At 38.9% G+C, this 17,850-nt stretch overlaps 1 protein-coding gene across 3 annotated transcripts in view; it reads right to left on the bottom strand.

Annotated features, from left to right (window-relative positions):
• LOC122079792 (probable inactive ATP-dependent zinc metalloprotease FTSHI 5, chloroplastic) overlaps positions 1-15,962 on the bottom strand; it is a 60,878-nt gene extending 44,916 nt beyond the window's left edge. Inside the window, exons 1-10 of one of the 3 annotated variants that reach the window (XR_006140532.1) lie at positions 14,797-15,962; positions 13,733-14,204; positions 10,927-11,127; positions 10,550-10,843; positions 10,151-10,420; positions 9,726-9,815; positions 9,508-9,639; positions 7,834-8,007; positions 6,869-6,990; positions 533-734 (exon numbers count right to left, since the gene is read on the bottom strand). Coding sequence is in view for 2 of the 3 variants with exons in the window: in XM_042646515.1 (XP_042502449.1) it covers positions 533-734; positions 6,869-6,990; positions 7,834-8,007; positions 9,508-9,639; positions 9,726-9,815; positions 10,151-10,420; positions 10,550-10,843; positions 10,927-11,127; positions 13,733-14,204; positions 14,797-15,755 (2,916 nt within the window). In the remaining variant the exon portion in view is untranslated. The remainder of the gene's footprint in view (positions 1-532; positions 735-6,868; positions 6,991-7,833; positions 8,008-9,507; positions 9,640-9,725; positions 9,816-10,150; positions 10,421-10,549; positions 10,844-10,926; positions 11,128-13,732; positions 14,205-14,796) is intronic. The other 2 variants (XM_042646515.1, XM_042646514.1) reach the window with 2 other exon arrangements.
• Positions 15,963-17,850: the final 1,888 nt, after the last annotated feature.

The raw sequence follows: 17,850 nt of genomic DNA, 5'->3' as shown, positions 1-17,850 counted from the left end.
CCCCCCCAAAAAAAAAAAAGTGTTATTGGCCATTGTCAGCTGGATATGATCCCAAGACTCAAAACTTTGTTTCCACCTGGTTATCTCATTCTGTCCTGGGAAGTCTCCCATTTAGGAAAGCTTTTTGTACATTATCACTCTTCTTTTTCCATTTCCCCTCTAAGAAGTAAGAAGATCATTTTCTAATTGTTTACAAATCGTAAATGATTTTGTAGTTCCATCTTGCAGAGGAAGAAGTTTATCCTCCATCTTCTAGAGCAAAGCCGAAGGTCAAACGTTGTGCATCCTATCAACCTATAAGGCTATAACTGGCTCTTGATTTTGGGGTTACTAGTTTCCAAATCCTGAATATTCTTTCTTAAAATAAGAAAAGAAATGATAAAATAAATAAATAAATAAATAAATAAAAATTATTTTTCAACAAAATAAGATGATAATTTCCGTAACATTTTATACTCATAGAGAACAAACATGAAACTGATGAAAGGGTTTCACAAATAATAAATATAGAGAAGTACTGTGTGGTAATTACCTTTGTCCAATTTACATAATCAATTAGTTCATTATCCATAGTATCCTTTGCTGCAATACGTAAGATCATCTCTCTCTCCATTTGAGTTGGACGTTGAAGATGAAATATTCTATCCATTCGACCAGGTCGTTGCAGGGCCTGATCAATTTGCTTGAGATTTCTAGTAGTAGCCATTAAAACAACCCCATCTTGTTTCTCAAACCTGTATGACAAGAATTGTGCACCTTTTTTCTTTTAAAGCAGACACGGGTTTTTTCATATGAATTTAAAGACAACTACACTCATCATTTCACAGGATAGAATCAAAATCTTCCCTGAAGGATGACTACTGTAGGGTACCCATTAGCATACACCTTAAAAAGAAGATCCAAGCCATCAAAAGAGTTCTTACAATTTTACAAGCAGATGTGGTGGTCAAGCTAGTAAAAATAAAACATTAAATTGTGGCTGCATCCCATCTGTTAAATCTGTCAAATGCTCAAGTTGTATGAAGAGGGTCTAGATTCACATTTCAAAAGCAGAAGGAATAGTGGTCATAGGGTAACACTAGCAGCTTGGAAACATCTTATCACATGGATATGGATATGAAATAAATAAAAAGTTGACCATAGTTGTCAAGGTCTCATCTAGGCGGGGGCCTTGGCTTCTAAGCACCTAGGCATCTAGGGTCACCTAGGTGAGGCGCCTTGGTTGCCTTGTTGTTGTCACCTTGCGTCCAGGCCCCCTCCAATGCCTTGGTCGCCTAAATGTCGTGACAACTATGAAATTGGCCATTACTTTTTCCATTAAAACTTAAATAACTTACGACAACTATAAGACTCTTTATTGAAAATTTTTGGTCTTCAAGATGGATTACATAAACAAAATAAAGCAGTGAAAAAGTGAAGGCTGCAGGTGAGAAACTCTGAAGGCATTAAAGTCACAGCACTGGACTTTGACCCTCAAGTGAAAGCTTGACCAAAGAGTATCTACAACCATTTTCTGCGGCTTCGTTTTCTTTATAGTATCAACTCCCACCAGAGCAAAGCCATCTCTCTGCCATGCTTCAATTACACAGATGCATAGACACCCACAACTCCAATTATCTCATCCTACCAGCACTCCATACATACATCTCAAGAATTGCATATTAAGGGTATATGTTTTACAGGTGGTTGAATACGGCATCAATTGGTGTTCACTGGTCGTATGCCTATGCACTAGTAGTCATGGTTCAACATTTCGACCGTATCAAGGGAGACCGAGACGAAATGCATTGGCACTTATAAAAGTCCACAATTTCGACCCATTTCGACCATTTCCATGGGTTCGACCATTTTCGTCTAACCAGCCCTTATAAAAAGGGCTAAAGAAGCACATTTTGTAAATACTGACTTCTCCCCCGCCCCCGCCCCCCTATTTTGAGTGTAAGAGGTGGGAAACATAGGAAATCAGCCAAGAAAATGAAATTTCTCCATAAATCTTTCATTCTACACTTGAATCTTACACAACCAATGTACATCTACCAAAGGAAAGGTTCTTGGAGCAAAAAGATAAACCTCATTTTCCCCAAATATTTTCTTTTAGGTACAATGTACTTGTAAATATAATAGAATGATTTCAATTTTTATCATTTGTTTTGCATCATCTACATTATGTTTTGTTTGTTTTAATTATGTATTTTCCATTTTTAGTTAGTAACTTATATATGTAGTAATAGTACAGCTTCAGTCAACGTACACTAACAAACTTGGGTCAAACACCCCAAGTATCACTTTAGGTGTATTTTTCATGAAATTAATTCTTTGAATATGTTAGAAGTGTCAAAAGTAGGACGTACACAAAAAATCAGACCAAAAAAATCCAGTTTGGGGGTTGAAACCAAGGTCTCCACCATTCCAAGCAAATTTCCCTGGTTTCCTCAAAATTTTGGTCTCAACCAGGGTCAAAACCCAATATGTTGAACCTTGTTAGTAGTTAATGGTGTTTCTCGTAGCACATAGCTGGTTACAGGTTGCAATTAAGAAGTCTCCCCTCCCCCCTGGTCAAACATGCAAAGTTATTGTTCCTTCCCTCCAGGTTTTTTAGGACATCATTGATGGACTCTTGTCTCTAATGTTGTCATCAATGTACTAGACATAGTAGTGAAAGAGCTAAAAGTTTTCCTTGGGAATACCTGGTAGGGCATTTCAATGCCTATAAGGTCCTTGTTGGCCTGGTAGAGCATTAGATCTTGTTGGGAGTTGGGACCATGAGGCGGCGCTTACAAGAGAAGCCCTCAATAAGATGTTGAGGTGGGGCTGGCTCAATGCAATTCTGTGTTGTTTTTTAGAAGGATGTAGTGTACATTTTGTGATACGGAGGTAGAGCAATCTGTGGATTGAATTCCCAATAATTGACTGAAGTGCTATCTTTGATTCAATAAGATGCTAGGCATACTCCTCTTCTTCTCACCCCTTCCCTTGGCCCAACTTCACCGAAACCATCCCCCCCCCCTTTCGGCCCACTATCCAGCCCTTCTCTTGGGCCCTCACCCTCCCATTCCCAACCCACCCACTAGGGGTGCACCCAGCACCCCTTGACATTCCAAATCCAAACGAACCCCTCTCCTTGCCCCGACCTGGATCCAACCCCTATATCCACCATGGCCCATCACCACTTCTAGGTTATTTCAAACATGATATCCCCTACCCCTCCTACTGCTCCATCAGAGGCTCCTCCACCCGCTAGGATGGCTCTTCCTCCCTCTATGTCGGCCTCTACAGCACATCGACGCCACCATGCACCGGTTCTCCTATCCACAAGCATCACTCCTCAGCCTCGTTGATCGTCAGCATGCTCCTCACTTCGTCTCTCCTCCAGCACGCGTAAGAGGCTTCCCCTCATTCAAGATCCACTTGGCTCGCCATCGGTCCCCATCCCACTATGTCGCCTCCTCTCCTTGAGGCCCCTCATCAAACATCAGCACATGTTCTCTTTAGCACTCACACGAGGCTTCCCCTCGTGACACCACTCACACTACTTGTTCGCAACAAATTCAGCTAGCTTTCCAGCAGTAGCAAGAGGCTTCCCCTCATTCAAGCTCCACTTGTCTCATCGCCGATCCCCCTCCCACTATGTTGCCTTCTCTCCCTGAGTCCCTTCATCAACATCAGCACCTGCTCTCTCTTCAGCACTCGCACAAGGCTTCCCCTCGTATTGTTAGTCTTCATCCTGCATCTTCATCCCACATCAGCAATAGTTCCTCTTGCCTGGAAGCCCCTCTTCTGTCTATTGAAGTTCCACCTTCTCCAGCGCTCTCCTTCTCGGAAACTAATCTTCCAACCGCAGGCCAGTCTTCTCAAATGAAGCTAGGGGCCTCTCTTGGCCCTCAATTGCTCCTTTAGGCCTCTCCTCTACCCAAGATTGTCACACAATAGGTCAACTCTTGCAATAGATCTCCTACCATCCAAGAATACCATAGGCAGCCCAAAAAGAAATCCTCCTGCTAGGCCAAGGACTCTTACACTCCATAGAGCTCTCAGTTCTCTCCTCTACAGCCTCAAAATAATCTTTTGGTCCATGTGGACACCCCAAGCCACAAGTCATCCCCGTATTTTGACACATACATGGGTTCGGACCTCCAAGGCCTGTTAGAGCTCTCTTCAACCTGCTCATGGCTAGATCGATCGGCTTCAGGTCAAATAGGAAGAACTAGAAGATTCCACCTCTAGAAATCAATCTGCAGCTTGAACTCGATGGACAAACAAGGTGAGTTCTGCTCTTTCCTCAAGTCCTCTCACTTTAATCATTGTTGTGTTCTCAAAACTCGAGTCCCTGAAGCCAAAGCGCCTCCCAAATTGCCTCCTCCCCATCGCCCCCTCTTGGTCCCTCATTTCTAACTATTCGTTCTCCAATGGACCACATCTAAGTCCTCTGAAACCCATCCAAACTTCATGTTAAAGACACCTCCTCTTCCTAGTGCATCAACCTCAATACCTCTAACCACTCCAGCTCCTTTCTCTTTGCTATCATGATGATCTGCGCCAATAATTGGGCCTCTGACAGAATTCAGCTATGGGACGACCTTCGTCTCATTGGCCCTTTGATCGGCCCTCTTCCTTGGGGGTCTAGGAGGTGATTTTAGTGTTGTCAAAGCTTCTCATGTAAAGCAGGGTGGTTCCCTCATTGATTCGACCATAGTTTAAGGCCTTCAACAACTACCTTTAGATTATTAGCATGCAAGACCTCAGATGGTCTAGGGCCAATCTCTCCTAGCATAATAGGAGAAGCGGTACCAATAGGAACGCTCACAAGCTTGATAAGGGTCTTGGTCAATGAAGCTTGGCTTTCCTCCTTCCCTTCCTCCCATGCCACCTTCGGTTCCTGGATATTTCCGACCACAACCTCATTTCTCTTCTTATTTAGCCCTACATCTCCTTTGGCCCTAAGCCCTTCAAATTTTTTGACGTGTGGACCCACCATCAAGATTTCCTCCCCATTGTCAAGGAAGCCTAGAGTAAACATGTCCAAGCCATTTCTTCCCCCGTACTCCCTTTTCCAGAAAGCTTAAGTTCTGGAACTCCTCTTTTGGTAATATCTCCTCTTGGATCATTGACTGCATATCAATAATAAAGCTGAATATTTACATGTACACCCTTAACTTATGTGACATACATGTAAGTCCCTAAGGAACATAAGTTATTCCAAAAGTATCCCCTACGGCACTAAGTCTTAAAAGTCTGCAATGGCTAGTCAAGTCAGTCTTCCACCCGTCATCCATTTCTTGAAGCCAGTCAACTACCCTTTTTGTTAAGTCTCAAACATAACTTTCAACTTATCTCTTAGGAGATTAGTTGACTACCTTTTCTTTTGGATAACTTATTATACATATTAAAGGGCATCTAGGTAACTAGAGTGATACATAGGATTACAAAAGATAATACAAGTAAAAGCCTAATCCTATTATCACTTGAAGCTTGGTCCTGATCACATCATTCCACTGATAGGCATTGCTTCTTCCAAGTCATTGACATTCAACCATCTCTTGAATAACCATGGCTTGGTGAAGCTTGTATGTTGTGATAGCCAGCTTCTTCAATTGCTCTTAAATGACACTTGCTTGATACATCCAGTTCAGCATCGCTTGATGCTTGATTGCTTCTTCAGTGTTCTTGAGCTTGTTGTGAATGTGTCTACTCTTCAATAACTTGACAAATCATTAGTATTCCCGAAACCATCATGACCATTAGGTCATGCATTACAAATGTGTCCCGTTTGCCAGATTGTCACTTAGGTGTTCATGTTTTCTCTTCACCAAGACATGTTTCATGTTTAGTTTTGTGCAATCCAATGTGCCTCCCCTAATAAACATCAATGGGCCGGACAAAATGCCTGACTCCCTTTCTTGAATTTGAATCTGATCAATTGATTCTTGTTAACCTAGTGATTTTCTGTCCTACATCAAGAAGTACTGAAACATGTGATCATTTTGGGGTATACGAGATATAGGACCATGATTCATGATGATTGGGGTTTATTGTGCACCAGTGTTATTCATGTTGACTAGGTTTGAGGAGGGATTGGTTCATGATTGGTGATGAATAGTTTTAACAGAAAATAGTGGAAATGAGGGAGAGAGTTTGAGAGGTGACAGAAGATGGTAAAATGAGGTATCAAGAGGAAGGTAAAGAAAGGTGATAAGAGGGGGAGGAGAGACTTAGGAGTGGATACGAGAACTTAAGGGGGTGGGGAGAATCATTACTGGAGGAAGAGAGAACGAGAGGAATGATGTAGGACAAAAAAAAGAGTAATATGTCCATTCCTCACATAGACTCGTCATCCCTGAAACTAAAAATTGGGCAAAGGATCTGTGTGTGTGTGTGTGTGTGAATTTTTTTCTTCTCCACTTTAAAATGTACATGACAGGGTAGGACTAAACATTACAAATATGTGGTTTTTTAGTTACTGCTATACACATTGAACCCAAAAAAAAAAAAAGCAATACTTGCCATATACAGACATTTCAACCGATATCTGATAGCTAATGTGCAATTGTGCATACCTAAAGGCCTAGGCAAGTGTCACCTAGCCTTTCCCTGGACTGCCTGATTGCCTAGGTGCCTCCTGAACAACACTAGTCTAGAAGTTCTAGGCTTGCCATGTCAAACTTGTTTTTGACCTTGCTACGTGGATGATAGCAAGACATTGTGTTGAGGGAAATATATTAACATCTCCCTGCTAATACTTAAAGGACAGCCTTTACTTGATGACATATCATGACATCTATTAGAAGATTGATAATTCAATGAACAAGAAGAGGGAGGTTAGACTAGTACTAATAAAAAGATCAAGAACAGAAAAGGTTCCGCATTTTACCCATCAAGTTCAACAAGAAGTTGATTAATAAATGCTTCATGGTCCTGCTTTTGAGTATGGACATACTTTCCACGAACACCAGCAAAGAGGTCAAAATCCTCAACAAAGATTATGACAGGTGCCTGCACCACAAAATCACATTGCAGAAATATCTGATAAATTTGTGCATTGCCTATGGTGGACATCATTAGAAATTTATAAAAACACTTTATTCACCACCCACCACAACTAACTCCCCAATTATTTTGGGTAGTTGGGAATTCGTGCTCAACTCAATTACAGTTAACTAAACGAATAGGGTGCTTAGCACTTCATGACATGTGCCATGGTGAGACATGGATGGGTACATGTCAAGGTTCAAGAACTCATTTTGTTTTGGTGTTTTGGTGGTTTCAAAACCACCGAAATATATCTGAAATAGTATACTTTTTTCCATGTGTTTTGCTTAACCATTTTGGGGGGCTAATGGCTGAAGTGGCTGAAATTAAAATGACCGAGATGGCCAAAATTTTGAAGATTGGGCCAAAATGAGTGAAATTTCCAAAACAAAATGACCGAAAGTATGTACTTTTGTGTTTCGTATGCCACCATTTCGCTTTGGTAAAACAATAACACTGAAATATCTGAGAATTCAGTGAGATATCGCCGAGTTTTCGAACCATGGTCCATGTGATAGAGGAATCCACACCCATCTCAAAAGAAGTGGATATAATTACAAAGACGCCATTTGTACTTTATACTCATTTTTCTTTTTGGCAAGTTCGTAAACTGTTTAAACATTGGATTAAACTTTGAGCCACATCCCTTACCCATTTTGTGCTGAAACTTCACCAGTGAGATAGGTTATGTACCGCCTTGTGGCAGCTCATTAAGTGGTAAATATCAATGTCACTATGTATAGGGACAGTTAAAAGCTCCCAAATAAAGCAAAACAGAAAATAAATAAGAGTTTTATTGAGACCAACCAAATCCCTTGCTGTTTCAAACAGTTCCCTAACATTCGATGCACTTTGGCCAACCCATAGTTCAGGCTCCAACTGTTGGGCTTTAATTTCAACAACAGGAACCCTCGCTTCTGCAGCTATGGCCAGTGCTAGGGATGTCTTCCCAGTTCCCCTTTCACCTACAATGAGAACTCCCTGCAAAGTTAAATATGAACTAGTTATAGCATAATTCATATCCATCCAAGCCCCTTGGATGAGCCAACAAACCAATTAGAATTCATTTGCAGCTTAAGTTATGTCCATAACAAACATGTTAATGAAATTTGAAAGGCATAACAACTACAACGTGACCATTGAGCTTCTTCCCAACAATGTTTTATAATTAAACAGCTTCTACTAAAATAATTGAAGAGGATTCAGATGTGACTTGGCTCTTCATTTGAGTTTCAACCACTGAAATGTTGCTTCTTAGTCCTTACCATAAACAAGGTATCATTAGAATATTACTTATTTATAACCCTTAGTTGTAATGCCAGAGAAAAAGCGTTAGAGAAATATTTCAATGTAATAAGTATACAGATGACCCAATCTCCGGAGTAATAGATGTAACAGGTTTGAAGAACCAGCACTTTGAGAAAATACTGAATTTAACTGTAATATGAACACATCTAGGTATAAATCAACAAGTTGAACCACAGCACATCTATTTTTCTTTCTTGTTTGTTTCTCCGTCTTTATATATATATATATATATTTATTTTTTTATTTTTTTATTTTTTTTTTTTTTTGGGGTGTGAGTGGGGGTGGAGAGGTTGAGTGGGAGATTTCAGATTTGGACCATTATATCACTTCACTGAATATATATAATAAACAGGACTCAGAGTGATGAAAACATGGTAAGATCTCAAGCCCAACCGACTTTGGTGTAAGCTTCCAGATTTCATCACCAGTAAATGACATCAATAGTACCAACAGGAGAAATAGAAGAAATGGTGATGCAACCCCGGGTTCAAAAACCATGTGGGATATATGATGTGTTCTTACGGTAATAAAACCTAAAATAAACGTCACACCAAGGAGGATTAAAAGGGGAACTAAATATCTGCACCATCACCACACTATTTATCAAAAGAAGAAAAAAAATATTGACACAACATTCATTGAGAATGAGAATTGGAGCTGATATATTGAAATTGATTTAAAAGGATTAAAGTTTCCATGCGAATCTAAAGAATAAATCGGTATCTTGAGAAATAAACTGTTTGAATGTGAGTATGCAATATCTAGTGGAGATAATCCAGGGTAAATACTGAAGTCTACAGCATCAACAGCCACACAAACTCCCAACAATCTCTCAGGTCAGATATCACAAGGAAATTGATTGCAGAAATCCTGTATCAATTGTAATTCAAACCATGTGCCACTTAATCATCTGAGGGATAGCCACTAAGAGCAATAGAAGTGAATTATACATAATTCTAGTGCCAATTGTTAGATGGCATCCAGTCTTCATCAATTCTACAAGCTGGATAGCATTCCGTGTTATAATAAAGTAATCCAATAAACATCAAATCTGATAAACGGCAGAATCGCATATAATTTTCAGTACATTAACCGCCTGTCATTTGATCACACAAAATGCAGCTTTTCAAGAGATCTATGCCAAAACTGAACTTTATGCTAAGAAGATCGTACCCGAGGTGCACGAGCACCCATTTCCTGGAATGCAGTGGGATTTTGCAGAAATGCGACAACTTCATTGATTTCCTCTCTCATGGAGTCAACACTAGCAAAATCTTTCAATCGTATTGGGGGATTCTTTACCCTCTGCAAAATACCCAATCATATATAGCACAAGTTTAATTGGAAATTTCAGTGATACAAAGAGTGTAATGTGAATATGAAAATTTGACCTTCATCTGATCAAATGCAGATCTTATTGGATCAACTCCCTCCTTTCTTCTGCGTTTCGTTCTCTTCAACTTAAACTTGAAATAACCTTTCTGCAGGACAGTAGACAAAATAATAATTGCATTCAGTCACTTTCACATGCCTGGTGAAAATTTCTTAAAAGGGGGGGACAAAAAAGGCCCATAATGTCAATCATTTGCAAAGGAAAATAGCAGAAAATCTAGTGTAAAGCTACCCTAATACTTAACAACAGCAACTGAAAAACCCATGACACTCATAAGCAAAATGCCCATTGATCGGTCTATTGTTGCTGAAGCGTTGTTTGGATGGAAGTCTAATCTAAGAGCATCACTTCAGCTGGTTTATTGATCACAGGAACTGAATTTAAAAAAATAAAATAAATAAAAACGAATAAGAAGGAGGATACCACTCTTCGCAGCTTCTTCATGTTTGGATCCTTACGAAAAGGCCCAAAACCAAGAAGTCTTGGAATCTTCCTTTTTATAATGGAAATAATATTGAATAACACATATCCATAAATGACAGTTCCAATGAAAAACCAGAGAAACCATTGGATGTCATCTGTCTTCCTGGATTTGAAATTAATTTCTGTCTCAGACTGCCACTTCAGGTACCATGTTGAGCCAACAGTTTGAGTTATTTCCTCCGGCCATGCCATCCCCAAATTCATTCTCACCTGGAATAAAATACAAAACAAAACAGGCATCAGATGCCTTCTGGTTCTCTTACATTAGTAATAAACTCTGAATTTCAGAAACAGTGACAAAACATATAGTGACAAGTTCTTCGCTTTATCATTGCCTACCGGATAAGGGATAATAAGCTCCACAATAGGGAAAACAATCATCATCGCTATGTCATCATTAAGATCTCTGATCTTCTTTAAAGCCCAATCTCTTGCATATGAGACAAGTCCCGATTTCCATAATCCAACCAGGCAATGATAAGATAACCTCATTGTCAAGAGAAACTGTTCATAGATATCCAACTCAGAGAAAGGGATCCACATCACGTGAACTGCAGTCGGAACACCCGAAGCTAACATCTTGAGATAAAGCCCATCAAACCCTCCAAAATCTTGGAATAGCATTTCAAATTCCTGCAAAAAGGAAAAGTGAGAATTCTATCAGGCAGAGTTTAAAGAAGGGAAGTGACAGGAATCTTAAGGAGCATTTTTTTAACCTGAATATCAACATAATATTCGTTGTCATCACCCTTGAGTGTAACATACATTGCAGCCCAGTCATGCCTAATGCGGACATTCTCCACAAGTTTCTTGGACACAGCGTAAGGAACAGATATTGAATCCATTTCCCACCGATTTCTTTCTTCATTGTACCATGTTTTGGCAAGCACTCTATCACGATCCAGAAGGATACGCTCCTGCCCAAAGAAAATAAGTCAGGAACTTACATGATCATCAGATGAGACATGGTCCCCCAAAGACATGAATTATATTTCAAGGATCAGTTTTCATCCACCGTATACATTAAACTTGCAGAGTCTAACAAACAACATACTGACCATAAAGCACTAGTAACCAGATGATAAATGGGAAAATTGAAGACAAATTAAAGAAGCTCATCAATAAGAGAGAGGACAAGTGGCATATCCTTTACAACCAAGCAACTTAGTACAAGCCCCAAGGAACATACAGAAACACACAAGTAGAGCAACCCAGTGCACAAGGCTCCCACTACTGCAGGGTCTGGGAGGAGCAGATGTACGCAGCCTTCCCCTATTGGAAATTAAGTTCCACAGTTATAGAAGATCTATCATCTTTACCTATTTGCTACTATGGTATTTTGGATTGCAGTTGATGTTATCAACCGTCTATTTTGTTCGTTGCTAAAGGTTTGACACGACATTTTTATATCCACTGATGCTGCTGATGTTGATGTGCTTGAGTTGATATTGCTGTTGGTTTTATGATGATTGATTGGAGTTCCCTTTGTGCTCACTAGAGTCTACAACTACAATTCAAGACTGGTGTTACATTTGATTTTCTATTCTTGCTGGTCCAAGCTGGAGCTTTCTTTTAATATATGTATACTCCAGCTTGAGGGGAGAGTTGAGATATAAGTCATGAGTTGGAGGTTTGTCCCAACCTTTCCAAGTTAGACTAGGTTGCTTTATGTCTTTGATTGTAAGTAGGAGTTAGAAGGAGTTATTTTCCTACTCAGATAGTCAGATTATGATTGTATTTACAAGTGTATAAATAAAGGCACAAGCCACAATAGATCTCAACGGTCTGAATGAGCAACTAGTTGTTCGAGTAAGTCTTGAATGAGCCCCTCAAAAGGTTGATGCAAATAAACAATTTTTTGTTCTAAGTCTCCATCATCTCTATTCTCCTTTCTTCTTCTTTGGCTAAAAAATAAAAAAGGGCGTACCCGGTGCACGAGGCTCCCACATGTGCGAGGTTCGGGGGGGCGAGAACTATACAACCTTACCCCGAGAATGTCGAGAGGCTGTTACTTCTTTGATTCTGGTTCTCAAATATCTACAAGGCCCTTTGTACTCATGATGGGAGACAATGAATGAAGAATTAGTGAAGGAAAACAGGAAGTGCTCCCCTCTTGCAATGTGAGTCTCACTCTCCCTCTCAATTTCTCTTCTTCTTCTTCTTCTTTCTTGATTTATGTTCTCCCAACTCCCTCTTCCTCTTATTCTACTTTCCCCTACTCCTCTCTCTATTCTCTACAGCATGAGTGATTCCATACAAAACCTTGGAGTGAATCCAAGTTGGTGTGAAGCCAAGCCCACTTTCTCTTCCCTAATTCTTCTCTTATAGGCTACCACCCTCTCCCTTTCCCTCTACCCTATTCCTTTCCTACCAGTTTTCCCAGTTTTGTCTTAAATCATAGTCTTAAACATGATAGAGATTCATCAATTAACAGCAAGGAGGCAGCCAGACAGCAAATGAAGACTTGTTCTAGGTTTCCCCAACCTGTCCTGCATCACTCTCCCAATAATTTGCCACCCCATACTTGGCTCTAGTTACTTCTCCCCAAAAGTTATTGATCCTTGACCTAAATAACCAAACCTATTCTAATAAAGACATTGATTCATCAAAATAACATTTTTCAAACGCATACCTCCCTATCCTTGGCTTACAAACTTGATCCTTACAAGATATACCCAGAGTCATTTCTCGATTTGTCTCCCAATGTCTTCTGGATTTGCTAATTGCTCCACTTTCACTACTAAACCAAATAGGAACAGAGAAAGGTATAGGTTGGAATAAACACAAGCATTAAACTGATCTTTCTGCCTTGGGAAGCAATAGTTTCTTCTCCATCATTTCCATGACCATGCTCCAAACAGATTTCTTTTTGGAAGAGGCATCCTTAGGAAGGCCCATGTGATTCGAAGGAAGAGAACCTACTTGCATTGAAAAAATCCTAGCCACAGACCTCTAGGAAAAATTAAGAAATATCATATAGTATCACTACATATTATTCAATGCATTAAGAGAATATAGAAAGATGGGTGCATCATGGCAAAAAGTTAGAACAAAAACCTTAAATCACAATGTACAATGTAAAAGAAACTTCAGTATTCTGATTGGCCTACTAACAAAAAAAAGTCAGATATCAAAAAGCACAACGACCGTGACAGGTTTGTCCTATCAACCTTGTGATTAAATAAGCCAACTCAGATCCATCTAACAACGGGATTGTCATCCCTAAACCAAATAAATGGATTCAATACTGGAAATGGTACTGCATTGCATCTATTACTCCGGTTTCCAGTAAAGGATAATCAAAACCTGAAAGAAGGATGAGACAATGTTACAGTTACAGGGATGTTCAGTCATAAAGGTTAGTTCAGTTAGTACATCACACCTATTAATCCATTTTCAGGTTTAAAAAAAAAATGAACAAGTAAAGGACAATCATGACACAAAAGAAGTAATAGACAATAAAAATGGTTACAGGGAAGTTCATAAAAATAGAAGCATATATCCTAAGACACAGAAAACTACCTGTCTTTGAGCCACATACTGTTTACCAATGTCATCATTTACAAGCAAATTCTTTTTCAGTTCTGCCTTGGCTTCTTCTCGCCACTTCTTCCATCCATGATACAAGTGAAGGCTGACAGCCTTGGGAACAACAACCTCCTTATCTCCAAACATCCATTTCAACTCAAGTTCAGGGAAACCCTTCACAACCTCGTCTGCTGGCGTGTCTAAAATAAAACGTTTTTCATCTCCAAACTTCTTCATGTTTTCCCTTATACGGGTTTCAAGATCCCTCTGCAGCTTCCCTGACTCTTTAATAGCTTCTCCGACATGTAGAACAAAGTTTTTAGTACTTCTATCCAAGGAAGGAGAAGAACATTCAACTTCTAGAACACTTGGCAGGATCATTTGTTCCCAGTACTCTCTTTGTGCACTTTCTAGTTCTCTCTGTATATCAGATCTGGAGAGAGTGGTCGAAGAACTATCTGGCAGACTGCAACCACATTAACCATGAGGAAGTGAATTTCAGCTACTTTACTCGGAGAAGAAGTAGGTTCATAATTCATATGAAGAAAGTGTAACTTCAGCGACTTTACTCAGAGAAGAAACAGGTTCAAAATTCATATGAAGAAAATCACATAAGTCCATGCTTAGATAGAAACACAACCCAAAGAATGTGAATGCAGAGCTTCATGTACATTGACCAATGTCACAGTATATGTTTTCTCTAGAGAGATTATATAACTCGTTAACTTAAAGTTAAAACTCAAACATAGGAATTTTACACCTTTAAAGAGACATAATACAAATTTTCCTTGTGTATTGTTTTCTGTGTGTTGGTGTTGTATCCTACATTGTATTCTGTTGATCAATAATCTCTTGTTATCTATCCTCAAAGTGTAAGTTCTTATCTTTGAATCTTCAGGAGACTCTTAAAGGTTCCCAGATCAAGTACTTAACCTTCTACAAAGAAAATAAGAGGGAAAAAAAAAAATCTTAACCTTAAAGTTAGAAGGCAAGTAAATGAATTGATTATCCACATGCCACTCTAATTTTCAATGTAGACATTAGAGGATCAGAGATACCTTTGAACCCTCCGATGCTTCAATTCATGCCCAAAATTCTTCACTAGATTCTCACTTTCCCTCTCAATAAAAGAAAGTTCTCTGATACCAATACTAAAGGCCATTGTCTCCCTCCTTAAAATCCTATCTTCAATCTCGCCCACCTTCTCCCATATCCCATTATATTCCTTCTCAGCAGCACTCATATCCATTTCAAGTTTCTCCATCTGCTCCTTCTCCTCCTCTCCATTACTAACCGTGCTTGTCAATTTATCAAGTTCCCTTCTAGTCTTCGTAACAGAATCAAGAATCTTATCCGAACGATCAACCAAACGTGTCTTCTCATTCCTCATTTCCCTTAGCTCAGTATTCAGTTCCTCCAAAATTCTATCCTGCAACTCCTCCTTCCTCAATTTAACCTCTCGCAACGCAATCTTCACTTCTTTCATGTCAGCTTTAGACGACCTAACATCTTCAATCCTCCGAAGAAGTTTCGAAACCACCTCCAGTAGCTTTCGAGTATAATCCGAGTACTCGTGTTCTTTCTCTTTCTTCGTTCTAGTTTCCCCTTTTGTAGCTACACCAACCACGGGAGCAGCAGCAGCAGCAGCAGCAGCTACTGGTGAAACTTGAATAGTATGAAAAGGTAACAGACCAAAAGCAATACAACACAAAGAAACCACGATTAGCTTTCGAATAGATTCAACTAAGGTCTTCTTCTCGGACTTATCTTCCACTTTAGGTTCTGATGCGCCAATGTAATCTACAGAGCTAAACCTCCCAAGATTCTTGGTCATTTGGAAGACATTTTTAGGTTTGTTTGAAGCTTCTACTCGTAATCGAACAATGCGACGTTGACTCCTTAATAAATTGGGCTTTGGAGGGTAACAAGAGGATGGAAGAGATAAGAGTTTCAGTCGGGAAGGTAGAGGAAGTAAAGGAACGCCATTAATGGATTGAAATAGAGAATTTGAAGGCATTGGTGCTTTAGGCTAAGTTTGGAACGATGAACACGGAAAGAACAGCACTGGGAGAGAAGAGGGAGTGAAACAAATGAACGGAAGTGGAGACGTCAGGTACTGGTTTTGGCCCCCTTTTCCGCCATTGTTTCTGCACCGAGAGAGAGAGAGATGAGTGCTATATAGAGGCAGAACTTGGCTGTGGCCCAAGTGCCCAACCGCCTAAGGTCGTCTGGCATCCGATCTTACGGTAAAAACGAGGATTAGCAAATTCACGGTGGGGCTCCCTTTTTGGCCTTTTTTTTTTCCTTTTCTTTTATTTTCTTTTATTTTCTTGGCTACAAAACATAGCCTAAAGCGGGAAAACGAAGAGCGAAAAATCCAATTGGGATAAGAAACATATATTTTTTGCCAGAGATTGCTATTTGGTGATGTAGTTCTGCACTAATGCAGGGCTAATGACAGTGTTTAATTCACAAGGGCATCAACAAGGATGAAGTTTTGTAATTTTATACGGATTATATATGATAGTTTTTGCACCCACTTGTATCTGATTGAGTGTAACATTCTTTTTCATCTTTTTTAATCAACCCACACAATCATAACTCTCCCCCAAAAGGTTTTCATTAATTATGGTCATGCAATGCCACATTGAACCATTTTCTCATAGTTTATCATGTATCAGAGTTATTCCTAGATCAATTACAATATAACAATTTCTTATTTTATCCTTATTAGTTTTGTCATAAAGCCATCTCAACATTGTTGTCTTTGTTAAACTGAATTTATCTATTTTTTAATTACAAACATTTCGCACCATATATCATAGCCAATCGTATGATTATCCGATAAAAATATTTTCTTAAAATATTAATAGAATGCATCAATGCACAATACTCTAGATGCATCTGTCCATTTACTTCATCATATTTTGATTATTTACGAAACATCATATTTTATATCTCCTTTATTTGTCATTGGACCCATATCCCTAAAATATCACTTTATGAAATCCTTAACAGGAATTCCTTTTTCTCTTTTTTCTTTTATTTTTTCCAACCAAACACAACTTTAGAGAATGTTTGTTTTTCATACGATAGGAGATGAAGAGTTAATTAATTTCTTACCCAAGAAAATCTTAGCTTTTTGTCATGAGCCTCATATTCACATTGGTGCAGATGAGATTGTGATTATGTAGGCAGATATTGGCAAGTCCAGCTGAGCCTAACTGCGAAAACCTAAAATCAGATTGATCCATTTAATAAATGTGTTGGGCTCAAGTTTAACCCGACTAACATTCATTAGTTTCTAGTGCAAGGGTGCTACCTGCCCATATTTAAAACTCGTTCAAAGTTTGTATAGAGATCATTTTAGAGCCTGTTTACTCAACAAACATGACACATTTAAAGATTTTTTAGATATAAATGTCTCATTGGCCCTTTAAGGTCGGAATAGCATGATTATTGGTAGATCGATTAAATATCAATACTCGACCAACTATTTATTTAGCATATTATATTGCTTACTTAAATGGGTTGGTCACAGTATGATATCCTACAGTGGGGCAAGACTGATGATTGACCAACTCAAATGATTGACACCCCTAGGTGCGATGGTGTCTAATAGGCCTGTGTTGTGGGTTTTGACCCAAATGGCTCTTTCTAGCTCTTCTTGGTTCAAGCTTGTTGCTAATAAATTGTCTACAATTAACGACATTATTGTAGTTTATAAAGGAAGAAGGTTACCTGAGCAAGCAGCATAAGTAGCACACCGATGAGGAGGGATGAAATGGTTTTGTACATAAAAGTTACAAAGGTCATATGGTAAGGATCATTCATACCTAATAACCAATAACTATCACAGAGAATTTTGTACTTAATACAACTAGAGGTAATCTAATGCAAATTATTACATGATCCAGTTCAATACACATACATTATGAATATCGACGTTTATATTATAATAATCACATTATGAAAGATATACAAAATGACAACCATATGAACATCATGCTCAATTTCACTCCTATTTGTAAACAATCTAAAGCTTAAAGTATTGACATAATATGTAAATGAAAATTAATTAACATTAAACAATTTAATTGGATTTTAGCTCA

The sequence above is a fragment of the Macadamia integrifolia genome, chromosome 5 (assembly GCF_013358625.1).
Source record: "Macadamia integrifolia cultivar HAES 741 chromosome 5, SCU_Mint_v3, whole genome shotgun sequence".
Classification (NCBI taxonomy): domain Eukaryota; kingdom Viridiplantae; phylum Streptophyta; class Magnoliopsida; order Proteales; family Proteaceae; genus Macadamia; species Macadamia integrifolia.
This window is presented reverse-complemented; position numbering and strand designations above follow the sequence as displayed.